The following is a 17,914-nucleotide window of genomic DNA, read 5'->3' on the forward strand; positions in this document are numbered from 1 at the left end:
TCGGCTTTCGCTTTTTGGCCAGGCAGCCCAGGTATTACACAACTTGGAGGCGTGACTGCACAAAAAGGCGTGAGGTATTTGCATTTATGCGCAGGGCTTCGTTATTTTCTTGAAATTTCGAAATATGTAAAAGTTTCGGCTTTAACAACTGCCTGATACTCTTCACCAAAGATGTTGGAAAAGGAAAAAAATCGTAGCATTTTTCTACCTCGTGTGGTTAAGCTAGGAGTAGTATAGGTACAGCAAAAATCTTGAATTAATCTATTAAGAGCCCTTTCATTTGATTTATATTTATCGGTGTTCCAAAAATTATTATTATTAGTTACAGCAATTTAAATTCTTATCAACTTTTTCCTTCATTATGTGCTTGAATTGAATAAATCTCTTCGTTCCTTTTTTCAAGTGTGCTTGAAAAGAATTGTAAAGACTACATTCGAGGTCATTCCAATTTAATTTCAATAGTTTTGGTTTTCTATCAAAATATATTCAAAAATATGCCGAACAACACGTATTATTTGATAAATACCAAGCTGGTGTCTCACGATGTCTTTCGCTGACATTAACAATGCCTCAATGACTTTATGATACCCTTACTTAAGTATTTGATGCCAGCAGGGTATTCAATAACTAAAACTTGAGCTCGAAAATAAAGAAAAAAAAGATTATGAAGTGGAAACTCTCACTTTTACGATTATTTTTCTTCTACATAGCTTTCGGTCGTCATTGTCAGCGACATTGTTGTAGTTATTGTTGTTGTTGCTGTTGTTGTTGTTATTGTTGTGTTTTCTTTTGTTATTAGAGTTGTATGTATTTTCTGTCCCATAATGATTAGACTTTCGCAGTCGCGTCTGGGCCTTGTTCAGTTTAACTAGAAAAGAAGGCATAAAGTCAATTTTATGCTCAGTTTTTGTTGCTGATTGGCCCTCGATCACGTCATGAAAGTTGTTAACCACCATCTGCGTATTAACTCTCCACTATTAGCCGATGTGTGATTTGGAGCAACACTAAATAGCTCAATTAGAAGCTGTTAGTAAGGGCCAGAAATCATCTAATGTGGGTCACACCTTTCTCTGCTCAATCCAAAAATCGCATTAATCGCATTAATCGCATTAATTTTCAAACGATGCGCTGTCCCCGATATGCAGTTGACGGCCTACGGGAGTGGGGCAAAACAGACTGACAGAGATTCATTCAACAAAAGCATTGTGCCCAACCCACCTGACAATTATTTAAATTCAATTTATTGTTGTTGCTGCTTTGCTGGTTTCGGTTTCAGCTATTTTTAGCCTTTTGCCGTTGGCAGTTGCTTTAGATTTGCCTCAAGCCGCACGCGCTCCTCGTCGCAATCTGCATCTAAGTCTCGAGTCTTGTATCTTGAGTTTGGATCTGTCTGGTGTGTAGTGTACTATACATTGAGGAAATCAATAGAAATAAATCATTGTGGATTTAAAAATTGCTTAAGTATAAACTGCGTCCAAGTCTCGAGTCCTGAAACTAGATTTAATATGGAAATTCATTGGGAAAAATAAACGCTGCTCTAAATTCAAGCAAAGACTGGCTTGTATTTCAACCGATTGCTTTCTAAAGTATTAACAAAAATATTAAAATTAAAATTGTTCATTCAAGCTGATTTAGTTTTGCTTTCAGATTATAACAACTTATTCTAAAATCGCCACAGATTTAAAACGAGAGCAATTGTACTTAACTCATAAGAAAGTTCTTTAAATAAAGTTCATTAAATAATTGATGAAAATGTTTTCACTTCTCATGCAAATGTTTTCTACATTAATTTTAAATTTTCTCTGAGTGTAGGAATTAACTGCCAGAGTGTGACTTTTGTGGCTTTGGATTTGTTTTTATTTAATTATTTTTGTAGTTGTTGTTTTTGGGTTTGATTTTGTAGCTTGTAGTTGTTGTTGTTGCTGCATTCGCCTGCCCATGTCTCAGTCATTTTTGAATTTCTACCATATCTTTGGGTATGCAGCCGGCAAAACGAGTTGCTGTTGCTGTTGTAGTTGCTGTTGCCACAGTAACGGCTAAAGAAAGTGCTGGTTGGGGCTGGGGCTGGTGCTCGACTTTGGACTGATCTGTTAGCTGTTAGCTGTTAGCTGTTTATATCCGTTTTTGGTTCGATTTATGCCATTTGATAAATCAAAAAACACTCACCCAATCAAAAGACCCACACCGCCACACCAAAGGCGTCCAACAACGGAGTTCATTCAGTAACATGCATGGCGGCCAAATTCACTTCCAGGCCCCAAGGCAAACACACACAGACACACAGAAACACATATACACAGGCACACGTGCTGGTTGGGTTGGTGAGGTATAAGAAAAATAAATCGGTAAGATTATAAGAAAAATTTCACTTTCTCAATGCTTATCAGTTATTTATAAATATGGAATCTTTTAGGCCGCCTTTTAGGCATTGGTCTCGCACCAAGGATGAATAATACATGCACGTAAACGATGTGGACAAAAGTAATGGTAAAACTTCCAACGAATAAACGTTGATAAAAGCAAAATGATTTTCTGCCAAATTGTTTTGTAAAAAGTTTCTTTTTGATTATGAAATATGTGGATCTTAATATACTTAAAATCGTCTGTATCCTAAGGCATTATCTGTCAATTTAAATGTGAATAAATGTGTAATAAAAGAATTTTTGTAGCTGACACAAAGCCAACATACAAATGCTAAGCATAAGTTACACATACGCTTGGTTGGCCTAATTACAACTATGACATCCATAATTTAAAGCCCCTAAGGGGAAACTCAGTGTCATTTCTAGCCTCCCATCCAGTTGGCATTGAGCGATCGTTTGGGTCAACTGCACTCATCTTGCAGATAAATGAGAGATATGTATGGCTTTTACTTTGGCTGTGCGAGAAGTGGCAAACAGGCCAAATTTTGATGTATTGCATGCCGAACTGGGGTCAGGTGTGCAATTTACAGCTGCTGAGCACACGACTTAAGTGTGTATAGATTTATGTATGAGTGTAATCCATTAATTGCACAGCGTCGCATGACGGCCTGAACATGGCTGTGGAGTGCTGTAAAACATCGTAGCTCGTAGCTCTTGGCCAAATACCTTTCAGCATGCCAATTACGCGCGACAATAACCGCGGCAACAACAGCAACACAACAAACAACGACAAATTTGCCAGCACTTGAGCGACTCAAAGTGCCGCAAGTTCGATTTGGACATCTAAATGCACAGTACAAAATCTTATTTATATTTTATTTTTGTATATATTAATAATAACAAGCAAATCACATTTGCTGTTCAATACATAATTACTTTTACTTATGTAGATTACATATTGTAAATCAATCCATAATTTTATTATTGGCATTAATCTACTTGTTCACTTAGGTAACAATATATTAGCTAGTTTACATTTTAAGCCAAAACTTTTATTATTGGTTTCGTTTAAGCTAACCAAATTAATTTAATTAAAATTGACTTAGTCCACATAACAGAAATACTAATAACTTTTCGACGAGCGCCAACCCTAATGAAAATTAAATTTGTTGGTGAAGGGATTTGGAATTTCCAATGAATTTTTCATTTCCCAGAAGGGCGCATTGTCAGTGGTCTGCTTTCAAATTCTTGTCCAGTTTAATTAATCAAAAAACAAATGGTATACTTTACGCAAATTTTTTTGGTTAGAAAAAACCTGTATGCAACATAATAAATATCTAACATATACAAATTACAATGATATTTAATTTAAAAAATAATGAATTATATTTAATAAAGAAAATGAAACATCAACTTAGATGTGAGTCAACACAATTGTTTTATTTTGAGAAATTTTTAGAGAGAAGTTGAACAAACTTTTTTTGTTTAAAAACCTGTAAACAACATAATTAAGGCTTATGATATTACACATTAATAATTTAAAAATTACATTTAATAAAAAAAAACCGACTTAAAAAGTAAAAGTAAAATTGTATATTTATAGTCATTTCATATTCATAGTTGCTATTGAAATGTTTACTGTGTACACACAGCAAGAGCTGCTGCTACAACTACAGATACAGATACATGGGCCGGGTCCGCACCCCTTTCAGTGTATGTTAGTAAGTATGTATGTATGTAAGTATGTCTGTGTGTAAGTATTTCGCATTGGGTCTCACAGGCCGCGAAAAAAAAACTTTCACTGAAGCTGATTTAAAGCGGACGCTGCTGCCTCATACTTGTCGCCGCTGCTGCTCCTGTCAAAAAGGCTTGCTCATGTGAATACACACTTCATGATGATGAGCGTCGTCGAACTTCATTAGCAGCATACAGCTCGGTTGGCTCGGAAAGCAAAAGCCATAAGCCATAAGCCATCAGACATAAGCCATAAGCCGTAAGCTGTAAGCCGCGCAATCGTGACGAAAAGCCATCAAGTGGCTCAAAAGTTGCCTCAAAGTGGATGCCTGGCCATTGACACTTGCTCGGCAGCAGATATGTGCAATGGACCGGACCGGACAAATTCACCGGCATCCGCAAGCCCCTTTGCATAGATGCGCTGGTAAACATTGTACTTTCATTTGGCAAACGTGGGCTGTGTTGCAGAGATGAGATGTTCCTGGAAACCGAAGAAAACACATGTCGACAATGTGCCCACACCTTGCGGTCATTTTAAAGTGCACACAAGAAAAATTGCTAATTAAGTCGGCCCACAGCTAAAGGCTTAATTATTATTTATTTGAATTGGCCATATTGCAGCCACACACGTATGCTCCAATTGACCAACCGGAAACACCGTTTGATCAATCAAGCCCTCTGCTTAACATTAGGCTCTCATTTTGAAGTTCATTTTTGATTAGCTGGTTGGCTTCATGGCTTTTGTTTCTGACCGAAATACCATTGAATACAACAAAAGAAAGTTGAACAATGGAGCCGCATGCCTTACAGCGACTAGAATTTGCCCAGGTCTTCATGATTATCAACTTCATTTCGTTTAGTTGGTCTTTTTAATTCACTTTATTTAATTAAGAGCGTCGTTTAACGTTTCAATAAAAAGCCGCTCAAAGTAAAAACGATGAACGTTTCAAAAAAATTTCACTTTAAAGAATGCATTGAGGCATTGAAACAGTGAGCATCCGGCCGGGGTCTGCTCCGGCCGTCTTGGGCCAATTTCTACAAAGACTGCAAAAGGTTGCCTGACCCGTCCCCCCCGAGGCAAGACATCATAAATAATGCACCAGCAACAACAACAGCAACAACAACAGCAACAGCATCAGCATCAAGGGCGTTGCTGCTGCAATTGCGTGAAAGTCCCGGAAGCTGTCAAAGCCTCAAGTTTCGACGTTATCCTCCAGAAGAAATAACTGAAGAAAAAACGACGACTGGGCACACAGAGTGGAGCAAAAAGCGAAAGGGCTGGGCACACGTGCGCACTAGCCACGGCCTAAGATCGGGCCATAAAACTGCAATTTTGGCAAAGTTTCTCAAGCCTCGCCAGAAACCCTTTCTCTTTCGAAAGAAAGCGTTTTTAAAGTTTGGCCTGGCCGTGTGAATTGGCCAATGTAAAATACGAGCAGCAGAAAGAAGTAAATTTAGCAAGTAACTGCAGTCTTCGATGGGCCAAAGCACAACAAAACAGTTTTTCATATATATTATATAATCGAGCTAAGAGCGTTTTTTATGGCTCATGTTGCGCCATTCATTTTGTTTACACTTGGCCATCAATTATTCAATCTTATGCGCTGTGACTAACCCACACTAACTTACATAAAAACAAAGAAATAGACAACTCAACTAATAATTTATTGAATAAATGGTGCAATCAACATTGTCGTCGTGCGTGGTCTATTAACGCTTTTGCATCTAGCCAGCTGTAAATGTTGATTATGTCCGTTGTGTTAGATAATAATTAAATGTGTACCATATGTGTTGCTGCCCAGCTCCATTTATAGCTGTAACTGTATCTGTATCTATATCTGTATCTGTATCTGTAGCTGTAGCTGTGACTCTTCTCGCTGCTGATGCTGCATTATTTGTGAGGCATCATCATGGAAAGTGAAAGTGTTCGTCTCACATTTGTTGTTTTCGTGCATTTTTAATTTGTATCTTTGAAGTCGCGTCGCATTCGTTGCGAGGCGTTGCTAAAATGTTGAAATATTTATGCTAATGGCCGTGGCAGGTTTGCCGACCAAGCGATTACAACAGCCACTGCCAATTTCTTATGTTGAATGCTACTGCCTGCCAGACCAACAGCCGTCCTCTATGTGTGTGGGCCTGGTCTCTCAGGTTGTGCGGCATTCCCCCCATGCAAATAAAACAATAGCTGCACAAGAGAAAATGCAATTTGGAGATTCAAGAGTTGCTTGCACTACGATTTACATTGTCATCATGGTCATCACATTGTGATTTTATTTGCGTAGATAGATTGCAAATTTTGAAGGCATTTTTAAACAATTAAAATAAATTATAATTCGGTTTTTAATATTTTCCGATTCAAATGGATATTATTTGATTGCATTTTCTAAGAGTTCATATTATAAAGGTTTTATTTTATTCAAACAATAAACGTTTTGTCAAAGTCAATTTTGAGAGTATTGTGGCATTGAGTCTAATGAATTTATATTGCGTCTAAGGTAATGGCGTCCACTTGATGTCCAGTTATATGTTCAAAATTAAGCTATTAAGGTGCAATTGACATTTACAATTGGATTTGCGTTTTCACTGAGATGCAAAACTGCAGTGGCATCAAGTTGAGCATCAGCATCAGATTGAGCATCGTGGTTTGCCGCAGCACACCCACGGCAAGTGCTTGAGCCGGCAGTCAGGCACTCAGTCACTCACTCACTTAATCATTCATTCATTTATTCATTCATGCAGTTTTGTTAGCTTACATTTTGAAGAGTTGCAAAGTTGCACGCGCTTCGTTCGCGTCGCTTCGGTCACAAGGCGGTGAATGTTGTCTACGAAAAAGGAAAATTAACGTTGAACTTTCTTTTTCTGCTGCAGCAGCAGCAGCGGCAACAACAACAGCAGCAACAATAATATAAATAAAATATGTACCCCGCTTCTTGTTTGTTGCTGCGGTTGCTTTATATGTATGTATATTCACATTGGGCTTTTATGGTCTTGCAGCTAAAACTCGTCGAACTGTTATGAATTTTACTTTTGGTTTTCAAAAGCAACACCAAAACCAAAACCAAATAAACCTGTTGATGCCACCTCGCCTGCTTGCCAGCCAGCCAGCCAGCCTGCCTGCCTGCCACAGCAACAACAATAGAACAAGAAGCCAACTCCCAACTTTAAATATCACTTAACACGGCTGATGTGGCAGCTGCTGCTGCTGCTGTGGCAGCTGCTGTTGCACGCGTCTTTCATCGTTATGGAGCCGCCGAAATGCAGTGAAAGTGTCGTTTCTCATCTTTTCTGCAAACGAGCTCAAAATCACAAGAAAAAAACCCAACTAAAAATTAATTAAATGTCAAATAATTCAGCACACAGCTTTGTGCAATGCCCCGATGGCAGATTTGCATCCCTATGCAACAGCTTCACGCAATGCGTGTGCAACGGTAATCCCGGCTGCCCCCTGCCTGCTCATGTTGCATATCAAATTCGCTTTCACTGGCTGCTCTGGAAAAGCATTTTCACACCATATCAGCGCGTTGTTGTTGCGCCCCGAAATTTGTAAGCGCATTTTCACACATTCATAATACTTTAATTAAGCATACTCAACACTTTCTTGCCGGCCAAATGCCGGCATCGAGCCTGGTCCAAAGTGATTTCATGCTGCTGCTCGCTTATCAACTCTCTTTTTCCTGATGACTTTCATTTATGCAGCGACAGCTCCTGGCCCGCCGTGCTATTTGTGCACTTTTATTTGTCGCAGTGTACTAGCCACTGGATATTGGCAATTGTGGTTTGGCTGGAGGCTACTGGTCAATATGTTTGCTCAGTCGACTTTCGGCACACTTTGGCCATGCCGGCGAGTCAATAACTCAGCAGCGGCAATAGACAAGTAGACAGATATTTATTTTGGCCATTCGTATTTGACAACGCATACAAATATGCACATAAATTTATGCAGCAATGTGTTTAAAGACAAAAAAAACGGACAGAGGAGAGTAGAGCAGGGGACGGATGTAAAAGGGCGCACAACAGCTAGCTGCATGCCACACAGAAAGACAGCGAGAGAGACAAAGAGAGAGAATTGTCGCAACTTTCCCTTTTTTGGAATGACTGCGATCGGGGTTATGATTATATTCCGAATATCTTATTGCTTATTCTTTATGGCCAATTGTTTATTGGCCTGGCCCACATTTGCAGAGCTATCGTTAGCTGGTCTTTTATGTAACACAAATTCTAATGGGCACACACGAATACAGCTCGGGCAGATACGTGACGATCGAACCGTTACAGGTGAACCAGTGAACGGTGATCGCCGATCGTTGATCGGTGATCGGGGACCGGCAAGTGGCAAGTGGCAAGTGGCAACATTGTGGCACCTGTTTGTGTGTGGCACAGTGTGTGGCTCTGTGCTGATAATTATTGGAAACGCGAAAGGGAAATGCCTTTTACTCTAAACAGTTGACCATTAAAACGATTTCAATTTCAATTTAAAATCAATTAAGATTACGATTTTTTTAATTTTTATTTTCTTTTGATTATGGTAAAAGTTAGCATCAAGTTCCCACAATGCAACATAGACTATCCAGACTCTCCAGATTGCCTGCCTCAGCTGATTTTGACAATGTTACATGAACTTCAAGCGAAAGCAGCGCAGTGCGAGCATAAGGCTAACAACAAATTACAGTAACAATGCTTTTCCAAGCCAAAGCCAAAGCCAAAGTCAACGACGACGACGACAGCGCGATTACCGTTGGCTGGCAAAACGAAAGACTTAAGCGAGAAACTTGCACGACCAGTTCTTGTTGGCCGAGGCTGAAAAATGCTTTCGTTCGTTCGGCCAGCAGCGGCAGCAGCAGCAGCAGGTCGGATGAGCACATGCCGCCTATATAAATTGTGCTGGGCCATTGGGAAATTGTATCATTTCATCCTAACCCGTCAGAGCAGCCACACAGCAGCCAACAGCAGCGTTGTGTGCCGTTTGTGAGCTAACCAAATATAACAAAAGAGAAAGTGCAACAACAACAAAGTCAATTTTTGTGTTCGGTACAAAAAAACCCCAAAAACAAAACAAAAAGTGTGCCCTTAAAAGGACTATACAACAAGAACATAAACAACACAACAAGTGCAACAAAACATAAACAAAAAACAGAATCAATATGGCAAATAGCAAAGTTATTTTCGGTGTCTTGTGTTTGGTGACGCTGACCGTGGCACTCCCAGCTGAGGAAACACGCGGCCATGCCCGCAACGCCATCGGCGGCAGCGGCGACAATGATATTATGGATAGCATCTACAGCGAATGCCTTCGCAAGGATTCCGTTTCGTGCGTCAAATACAAGCTGTTCAACTTCGTCGACAAGGTGCTGGGCGTACGCGATCAGTTCGCCCTCACTGAGGGTGTGACTGTTGTGCGCTCCCCGGATGCTCCCGTGCAGGAGGCAGCTCGTTCCATTTCTGGCGATGAGTCGTTCGAGTCGTTGGCATTGAATCGCATCAGCAGCTTCCTCAACACGCACACCATCAAGGTCGAGCTGAAGGGTGCCGATATTGTGCAGGCAGTGAGCTCAACTGGTCGCGCTCTGGAGGATGCTTCGGAATCGCTGTTCGGCAGCAATGATCCCAATGCGCCCGAGGAGAGCCGTGGCAAGAAGAAGAAGGCCGCCAAAATCTTGGGCCCCATTCTCGCTCTAGTCGCGCTGAAGGCCGCCGCTCTGTTGCCACTACTGTTGGGCGCTATTGCATTGATTGCTGGCAAGGCTCTGTTGATTGGTAAGATCGCTCTGGTCCTCTCAGCGGTGATTGGCCTGAAGAAGCTGCTGTCGCAGGAGAAGCACGTCACCTACGAAGTGGTCGCCCATCCCCATCACAGCAGCAGCCATTCCGTCAGCCACGGCAGTGACTCCTACGGCAGCGGTTACAGCGCCGATGCGGGCGCCTCTTCGGCTTCGTACGGCAGCAGCGGTCATGGTGGCTGGGGACGTTCCATTGATGCTCAGGATCTGGCCTATTCTGCCCAGAAGCCACAGGCTTAAGTGTAGTCACAACACACAAGTCACTCAAAATGAAGATGAACCACCCGGAGGACCACAATACGCACCACTAACCATCATCAACAACAACAACCAACTGAACCACTGACTGTTGAGCGATCAATCCGCTCTCACACACGGAGACAGACAGAGACTCTTAAGGAGGAGGAGAACACATATTATTTATTGTTCGTTTTAATTAATTTATTAATATAATTTATTTTATTTATTTTCCGCACACACACACGTGACAAAAGCGCAAAGCAACGCACACAAACAACTGGAAAACTAAGCGAAAAATGAAACGCAACAAGAAAGAAAGAAAAAAATCATTACAAAAAAAACAAAAAAAAAAAAAAAATCAAACAAAGAAAACAAACAGAACATAAACAAAAAGAAAAACAAAAGACATTGTAGCGAAAAGAGAAGAAGCAGAATGCTGAGTGTGCGTGCATTTAGTTTAGCTTAACCAACAATACATACATACAATACCATACACAGATACAGCAATGTATTCGTAACTTATAAAGCTAAAGTTAAGTTTGTAAAAAAAAGAAAAAAGCACAAAGCGAGAGTTAAAGTCGGTACCTTATGCAAAAACGTTTCAAATACTCAAATAAGCCCAGGCGGCGACTCTGTGCAGCGTTTAGCCTTAGGTTCTTAGCTCGCAACAGCACACACACACACACAAACACACACACACACGCACATACTGTCATACATATACAGAAACACACAGACATACACATTGTATCTATCTATCGCTGTTTCTTTCTGTAACGCACATACATTCTCTATAGCTCGAACACACATCTAACATAATCTGTCCATCTATCGCTATGCATCACTACAACGACTATCACTATCACTGTCTACTGCTACAAATCATTTACTTACACATACTATCCATCTAGAGACTATACCAAAACTTTGTTGGTTGCCATGCAACTGTTTGCAACGTATCTAACTATCTATCTAATTAATGCTATGTTCTTACTCTACTCTACACTACTCTACACTACTCTACTCTACTCTACTCTTTACTGTACTCTATGCTATCCTGTAACTATCTACATGCAATTCTAGTCTTACATTACGACAACAACAACAACAACAAACAGCTACAGCAACAACAACAACAACTAGCTTTAACAAACTAGCTCCTAACATCTATCAGTATCTTTTCACACAACTGTCTATCCCTGTCTATGAATCTATGCATTTCGAGTCATAGTTTTGGTCACATATACGCCATAACTTGCCATAGTTTTCCTGCCTAATGCACACAAAACTCGAACTCAATTTCGAATTGACTTTAAAAAATTTCCGATTTCCACTTAAATTCTTTCAACTTTCTCATTTCATTTTGCACCTTCATATGCTGCTCTATCCATCTCTATCTCTCTATATAATTCTCTCTCTCTCTCTCTCGCGCGCTCTCTCACTCTCTCTCTCTTTCTCTTTCTCTCTTCATATCTATATCTTTCTCACGCTCTCACATTTTAACTTCTGCTGCTGCTGCTGCTGCTGCTGCATTTTCTGTCACTTTCTAACGCTCTACTTTCGAAGCACACACATCGCACGTACGTTCTCTGTAACCATAGTTCACTGTAGGCATTTTTTTTATATTCTGTTTCTCATTACTTACATACTCTACATCTACTCTGATGTACATTTGCGACTTGGACCGTTTTGCCACAGCTGCCAGTTGTTCGCTTTATGCATTGTGGTTTAAACTTATTTTTAATGCATTCTTAAAAATATTTGTTTAAATCACTTTGAAAGCACGCTGGCCGAAAGCGCCAAGTCGCCACAGAGCTGATTGTCAACTTTAATTTAAATACACACATTTATATATACAAGATAATATTTTAGGAAGAATCGGACGGCACTTTCACAGCGAGAAGCATAGAAACTGCAGAATTCGGCAAACTCACAGAAGCAGAAGCAGAAGAAGAAGAAGAAGAAACACAAATATCATAAATCACAAATCACACACAAAGAATGTAAATCTAACAGCATCTTTTCTCTCTGTCATAAATGCATGTCATTAAAAAATGAAGAAAATCAATAAGTACAAAAAAAAATTCACAAAAAAAAAACACAAAATAAACAAACAACTTGAAAAAAAAAAAACAAGCAAGGAATAAATAAAAAATAAATCAATGAAAAATCCAAACCATGAGTTCGCATCAATATTATTCTTTATGGCCAACAGGTGAAAGCGAAATGATGAATACAAATTTGCCTTTGAGCCAACTCATAGCTGAGGCTCTGCATAATGGCCAAGCCAAGAGATCAGGTTGACAGGTCCATCTTTGGTAAGAATACGAAATGCGAATGCGAGAGAGGAGTGTGCTTTCATTTCAAGTGAAATTGATTTTCGACCCAGTTGCCTAAGCGAATTTTTTACAAACTTTTGCCCGTTAAGAGGTGTAAATAATTATGACTCCGGCCAAGACAACAAACAACAACAAGAAAAATGTTGGGCCGAAAGTGTGCCCCGCCGGCTACCGTTGCCGTGGCCAAAAACAGTCGGCCAACAGACAGTGAAAGTAAACAGTTAGGAAACAGAAACAACAACCACAGCAACAACACCAACATCAACATCAACAAAACTAACGAAAACAGTAAATGCATTGAAAACGTGTAGTGAAAAGCTGAAGAAATGCCAGCTTATGGCCATGGTCCAAACGTTTTAATCAGGGGTAAGGGTAATGCTTTAGGGAGAAAGAGAGGGGGGCTGGGGGGCAAAGAAAGGTTGACTGAGCCAAATTAAGGCGCATTAATTGTTGACAACTCATTCGAGCAGCAAACTCTTGACCATTTGACCAGCGCCCGTCGCTGACAGACTGAAAACAGAAAACAGCACAAAAAGTCGTATAAAAGTGGGCAACTATGTGACACCGAATGGCCAGGCACAAGAAACAATGCAATACCTCGCACATGACTTACAAGAAATATGCGTTAATTGTGTCATGTGGGCATCATCATTAGAATGTGTGAACGCTGCTGATGAAATTGTAGTTGTAGGCTTCAAAGCGCGGTCAATCAACATGTGCTTTACTTTTTAGCTTTGACATAAATGCTTAGCAACTTACCTAAAAACACATATCGTTTAAGCTGAACTTTCTTCTTACTTTCAACTTTATCCATATGTGCTTTCTATACCCTATAACACAAGAAATGTATAAGAAAGGCTTTAAATAGTAACAAAAATGCTAGTCAAACAAGCAACAAATGTTGAGCGAAATCTTTTTTTTCCAGAATTTAAATGTAGTATTTATTTGTCAAAGTTGTAACTGTGGAAAGTGTTGGCCCAACCCTACAGGGGATTTTTTAGTTGATCACTGCCTTGCATCTCAGTTAGCCGACAGGCCCTGCACATTTTTGCTGGCATTTATTTCATCTTTTCTTGCCTGCTTTGTTGAAAACCTTTCAATTAAATGTGTATCCGTTGAGCCTAGATAGGTTAGCTGACCTTGAACTCAGATTGCCTTTGAATTTTCACTCAATGGATTTCCAACTGACTAGACTCCCTTTTCATCAATTGCATGCATATTTTTGGTTCTTTTTTATTGTTGACCTTTAAAGCGTATGAGCCTTTAAGTCCATCGTATGTTCATTTTCCATTAAAGCCAATGGCTTAAGTTCCTTTCATGGTGAATTATTTCAGCATGTGGTGTTAAACAGCACCTTCCGCTTTCATTAGTTAGCGTTTGAGTTATTCTGAATTACTTTGGGTTGTCCTATGTAAATCGAATAACCAAAAAAACCAAAAAAATGAAAGCCTACCCATGTGATTTAGAGCGAACTACCGTTGTGCTTGCCGCCGCTAGAGAAATGTGGCTGCAGCTGTGGTTATTGCTGGAGTCGAAAAGAAAAACTGGTGCAACGAAAAAGATCACTGGCTGCCAAACAATTTCACATTCTGAAAACCAGATAAAAAGCCACAAAATTTGCAATAATTCATAAGCCGGCAGCGAATTGCGCACACACGCTCCAATGAGAGAGATAATTCAGGTATCTGCACATTGAGAATCGTTTGGCTGCCCAATTTGTGCACAATTTCACTGTCAACGGCCCTCAGGCTGAACCAAGTGGATGACATGCTGGCTCTTTGCTTGCCTGCAAGGGCATACAACTCAGCAAATGTTGAATGCATGTATGCTGAATGCTGCACGAAATGAAAACGAGTTTGGCTCCCTGGCTCAGAAAGCGGGTCACCAGAACATAGCCAACAAAGAAGAGCAACAACAGCAAAAACAGCAACAAAAAGAGAGAAACAAATAACAGCAACTGCAACGTTTGCATATGCCTAAAAGACAACTTGATCGGTTGGCCTTGCTCGGCGCTTTCCAACATATGAACAAAAATCACCTGTTTGCTTTATAATACTTAATATTAAGCGTTTTTCCTGCTGTCATCGTTTTCCACTCGAACAAGTTTTCCCACACTCGAAAAACACGCACTGCATTATGATTGCTGTAATTGTTGTCTCTACTGTTGTTCATGGAAGCGTTTAGTTTGGTTATTAAGCGCCTCCGTGAGCAGTTGCGATTATTGGTTATGATTAATTGAAAGTTAATTAGGCACGCGAGACGCAAGCAAAAGCACAAAAGAAACACAAACAATTTAATAACGCCGCCCAGATGATTTAACGGTTGATTTATTGTTACGGCTCCAGCTACGTGGAGTACTCGCCTAACTTATCGCTCACTTAAAGCAGTTCATTTTTCCATTCAGTTAGTTAACAATTGCGCATAATTGATGAGCTGTAATTCAGACAAGCGGTCAGTGGATTGTGGATGTGCCGCTTGAATAATCATTTATGTAGCTGCATATTTAAAACATAATCTCACGTATTTCACGAACCAGTGAAGAGAGTCGCGAACTTTTTGATTTTCTCACTCGACTCTTATTCTTAGATGAAACATATTTTTTTAAATCTTGTTTTTACTCATTCTTTAATCAATTTTGGAAAAAATTCTTTACAAAATATAAGTAAATATATCCGTAGACTGTTTCTGTGCAAATAGTTAGAGAAATATATAGCAAATTAGACTTGTGAATTTCGTTAATAGTAATTATTTAACTTGTTATTAAGCTTTAGCTCTGTAAATATACAAAATTAGAACCGGGTTCCATGCGGAATATCTGTCATTGGTTTACCCATTAGAAAAATTTGACCATTTTGAAATTTTTTTCTAAATTCGTATTTTTTGAAATATTTCAAAACTATTATAGCTACAAATCTTCATATAATAATAAAATATAAAGCTTTTGCTCGCTTTCGTTAAGCCAGAGCAAGTTTGTGTCTCAACTCTTTCGTTTATTTATCCCGCTTTTCAGACACTAACTATTTTCACAGTCAGCCGAAAAGTATGCAACATTTCTTGATCGTGAGCTTCATTAAGATTTGCTGTAGACGTTTAAGGTATTATGCTTTTTAAGAGGAATTAAAAAAACTCAACTGAAAATAATACATGTCAGCCTTAAATTATAAGAATTTTGTAGATTATATTAACATGACTGTTTTGCTCTGAAATATGTAAGATTGATAATACTGGATTCTTTCAATATAGAGCTGGTGTTGATCAAGCTATCCTAATTATTGTCTTTGTCTCAAGATTCTGTTATCATCTTGCAAAAGACCAACCCAAATTGATGCTGTTAAACATTAAGTTAAAGTGCTTTCTTTTTTCACTGTTTAGAGAGTCAAATAAAAAGAGAATTAAAAAACATAATAAAGATATTGTTAAAAGTACTTTGTTTGAGAGCGTCTACTGTGCCCCAAAGCCACATTTTCAGTATTTCGCATATGTTCTTAAAATGAAAAGTTAAATTTAACGTTAATTTTGTGAGACGACAGTGAATCTGTGATTAAAAAAAAGCCCAAAAAAAAAACCGCAATGATTCAGTCTACTAAGCTTTAGAAAAAGGAAACTTGGCAAACAAACATTTGGGATGAGTTGCTGCACTCAATGCCAATGCCACTTGGTCGGAGGCTGTATTTTCTTGGGGCAGTCACGCACGTTGCCGCCACTTGCTCCGCTTTTAAATGCGCAAACGAAAACTCAATAGCTTAGAACGAGCTGTTTAATTTGAGTGTTATAGTAATTGCAAACGAAATTGCTGCACTTGGCGATGTTGTTTATTGTGTTGTGCCTTGTGCCTTACAAGCTACACATTTTCGGCGGCTTTCGCAGCGAAATCACGAAAGCGCAGCTGCAATGGCCAACAGACTCTGGTAGCCATAGCAGCCATCTGCAGGCGGGCAACAGCCCGTCCCGACTAATTGGCGTGATATCTAGACTAAAACAAAGTGTATTTTTTCTTTAAATTTCAGCTGCTGTTTGACATGCACAAAAACGCAATTAACCGACAAGCAAACTGTGTGCTGGTATAAAATGCATACAATGCGCTTTCGAGCATTCAGTTCATAATCTTGAGTGTGGTGCCCAGCAACATTTTTGCCGCCACTCAGCAGAAGCAAGGATACCAAAGGCAGTTTACATACACACACATATATATATTTATATATATATTTATATATATATAAACAAACACACACACACACATACAGAGAGATGAATAAATACGTGTGGCACGTGGCGGCCCTGCTGATTATCTTCTGCTGGCTGCCAGCGTCTACTGCACGCACCGCCAGCTATCATCACATAAATAGCGTGGGATTGGATCAGCAGCAGCAGCAAGCAACACATTCGACATCCACACAGTCAGCCAGCTCGGGCGCCGGATCAACGAGCGTGTGGAAGGATCTGGCGGGCGTCTATCGCATATATCAGCAATGCGCCGGCGAAAACTTGTCCGTCTGTCTCAAGGTGAAGCTGCTAACGGGGCTGGAGAAAGCATTTCGCACGGCCAAAACGTTTCCACTCTTCGAGGGCATTCAGTTTGTGAGTAGCGGAGATGTGGCGCAAAAGCGCAGTCAACTGCCGCCCATTTCCGAGCAGGATATTGAGGCGGTGCTGCCACGCGGGCTGGATGCCAAGGAGCAGATCCTCAACAACATGATCATGAAGCGTGTCAGCAGCTTTCTGCAGAATCACACGTTACAGGTGAGTTTTGTAAGGCAATTTAGCTTCAAGTTACGGCTACTTATCAGGTCTCTATAAAACAGATCAAATTCGCCGCGGACAACAATTCGGTGGAAGGACGCAAGAAGAAGGATAAAAAGGGTAACGGCGCCTATATAATGATTCCCTTGCTGCTCGGTGGCACCTTTGTGCCCATTGCTTATGGTGCACTGGCTATGCTCGCCGGCAAGGCGCTGATTGTGTCCAAGCTGGCTTTGGTGCTGGCCTCAATTATTGGCATTAAGAAGCTGCTCAGTGGTGGTGGCGGTGGCAAGGAATCCTCACATGAGGTTGTCGTCTCCTCGGGAGCCCATTCGGGCTGGGGACGTGACTTTGATATGGCCTACACCGGTTGGAAGCCAGCCAAGGAGTCGGCGGGCAGCGCCAAGAGCCTGTAAAGCAGTTAGCAGAGCTTGAATTTGCATTTGAGAGAGAGAGAGAGAGAAATAGAGAGAGAGGAAGATGAAGATCCAGAGAATTGGAGCTCGCATAAACCAAAGAAACGATTGCTGCTTGAATGTTGTCTGAATAATCAATAATAATTTAGCCTTAATTCGATTATCCATGTATTTATTGTATATCGTAACTAAATGTGTGTGTTAGGCCTAAGTAAGCGTTAATTAAATATAGTCGTATATTTTGCTTAAAAACCCTGCTGCGTTTAATTCTCCAACCATGTCTGCTGAATTTTTATGATAACAAT

The 17,914-nt window shown here is 40.1% G+C and overlaps 2 protein-coding genes across 2 annotated transcripts; both read left to right on the forward strand.

The window, feature by feature from the left end:
- Positions 1-9,022: 9,022 nt before the first annotated feature.
- LOC6569677 lies at positions 9,023-10,280 on the forward strand. Its single transcript, XM_001996023.2, has one exon. The coding sequence runs from the start codon at positions 9,239-9,241 to the stop codon at positions 10,112-10,114; it is 876 nt and encodes a 291-aa protein (XP_001996059.1). The 5' UTR covers positions 9,023-9,238; the 3' UTR covers positions 10,115-10,280.
- Positions 10,281-16,701: 6,421 nt separating this feature from the next.
- LOC6569676 lies at positions 16,702-17,609 on the forward strand. The gene is made up of 2 exons (XM_001996022.1): positions 16,702-17,193; positions 17,256-17,609. The coding sequence occupies exons 1-2, from the start codon at positions 16,702-16,704 to the stop codon at positions 17,607-17,609; spliced, it is 846 nt and encodes a 281-aa protein (XP_001996058.1).
- The last annotated feature ends 305 nt before the right edge of the window (positions 17,610-17,914 follow it).

The sequence above is a fragment of the Drosophila grimshawi genome, unplaced genomic scaffold, assembly GCF_018153295.1.
Source record: "Drosophila grimshawi isolate 15287-2541.00 unplaced genomic scaffold, ASM1815329v1 contig_311, whole genome shotgun sequence".
NCBI lineage: Eukaryota > Metazoa > Arthropoda > Insecta > Diptera > Drosophilidae > Drosophila > Drosophila grimshawi.

What these genes read in the sequence shown, in the direction of transcription:
- LOC6569676 (XM_001996022.1), top strand. Translation starts at nt 16,702, where the DNA reads ATGAATAAATACGTGTGGCACGTGGCGGCCCTGCTGATTATCTTCTGC. An exon ending in TGCAGAATCACACGTTACAG is followed by an intron (nt 17,194 to 17,255) that starts GTGAGTTTTGTA and finishes TCTATAAAACAG; the next exon opens with ATCAAATTCGCCGCGGACAA.
- LOC6569677 (XM_001996023.2), top strand. Translation starts at nt 9,239, where the DNA reads ATGGCAAATAGCAAAGTTATTTTCGGTGTCTTGTGTTTGGTGACGCTG.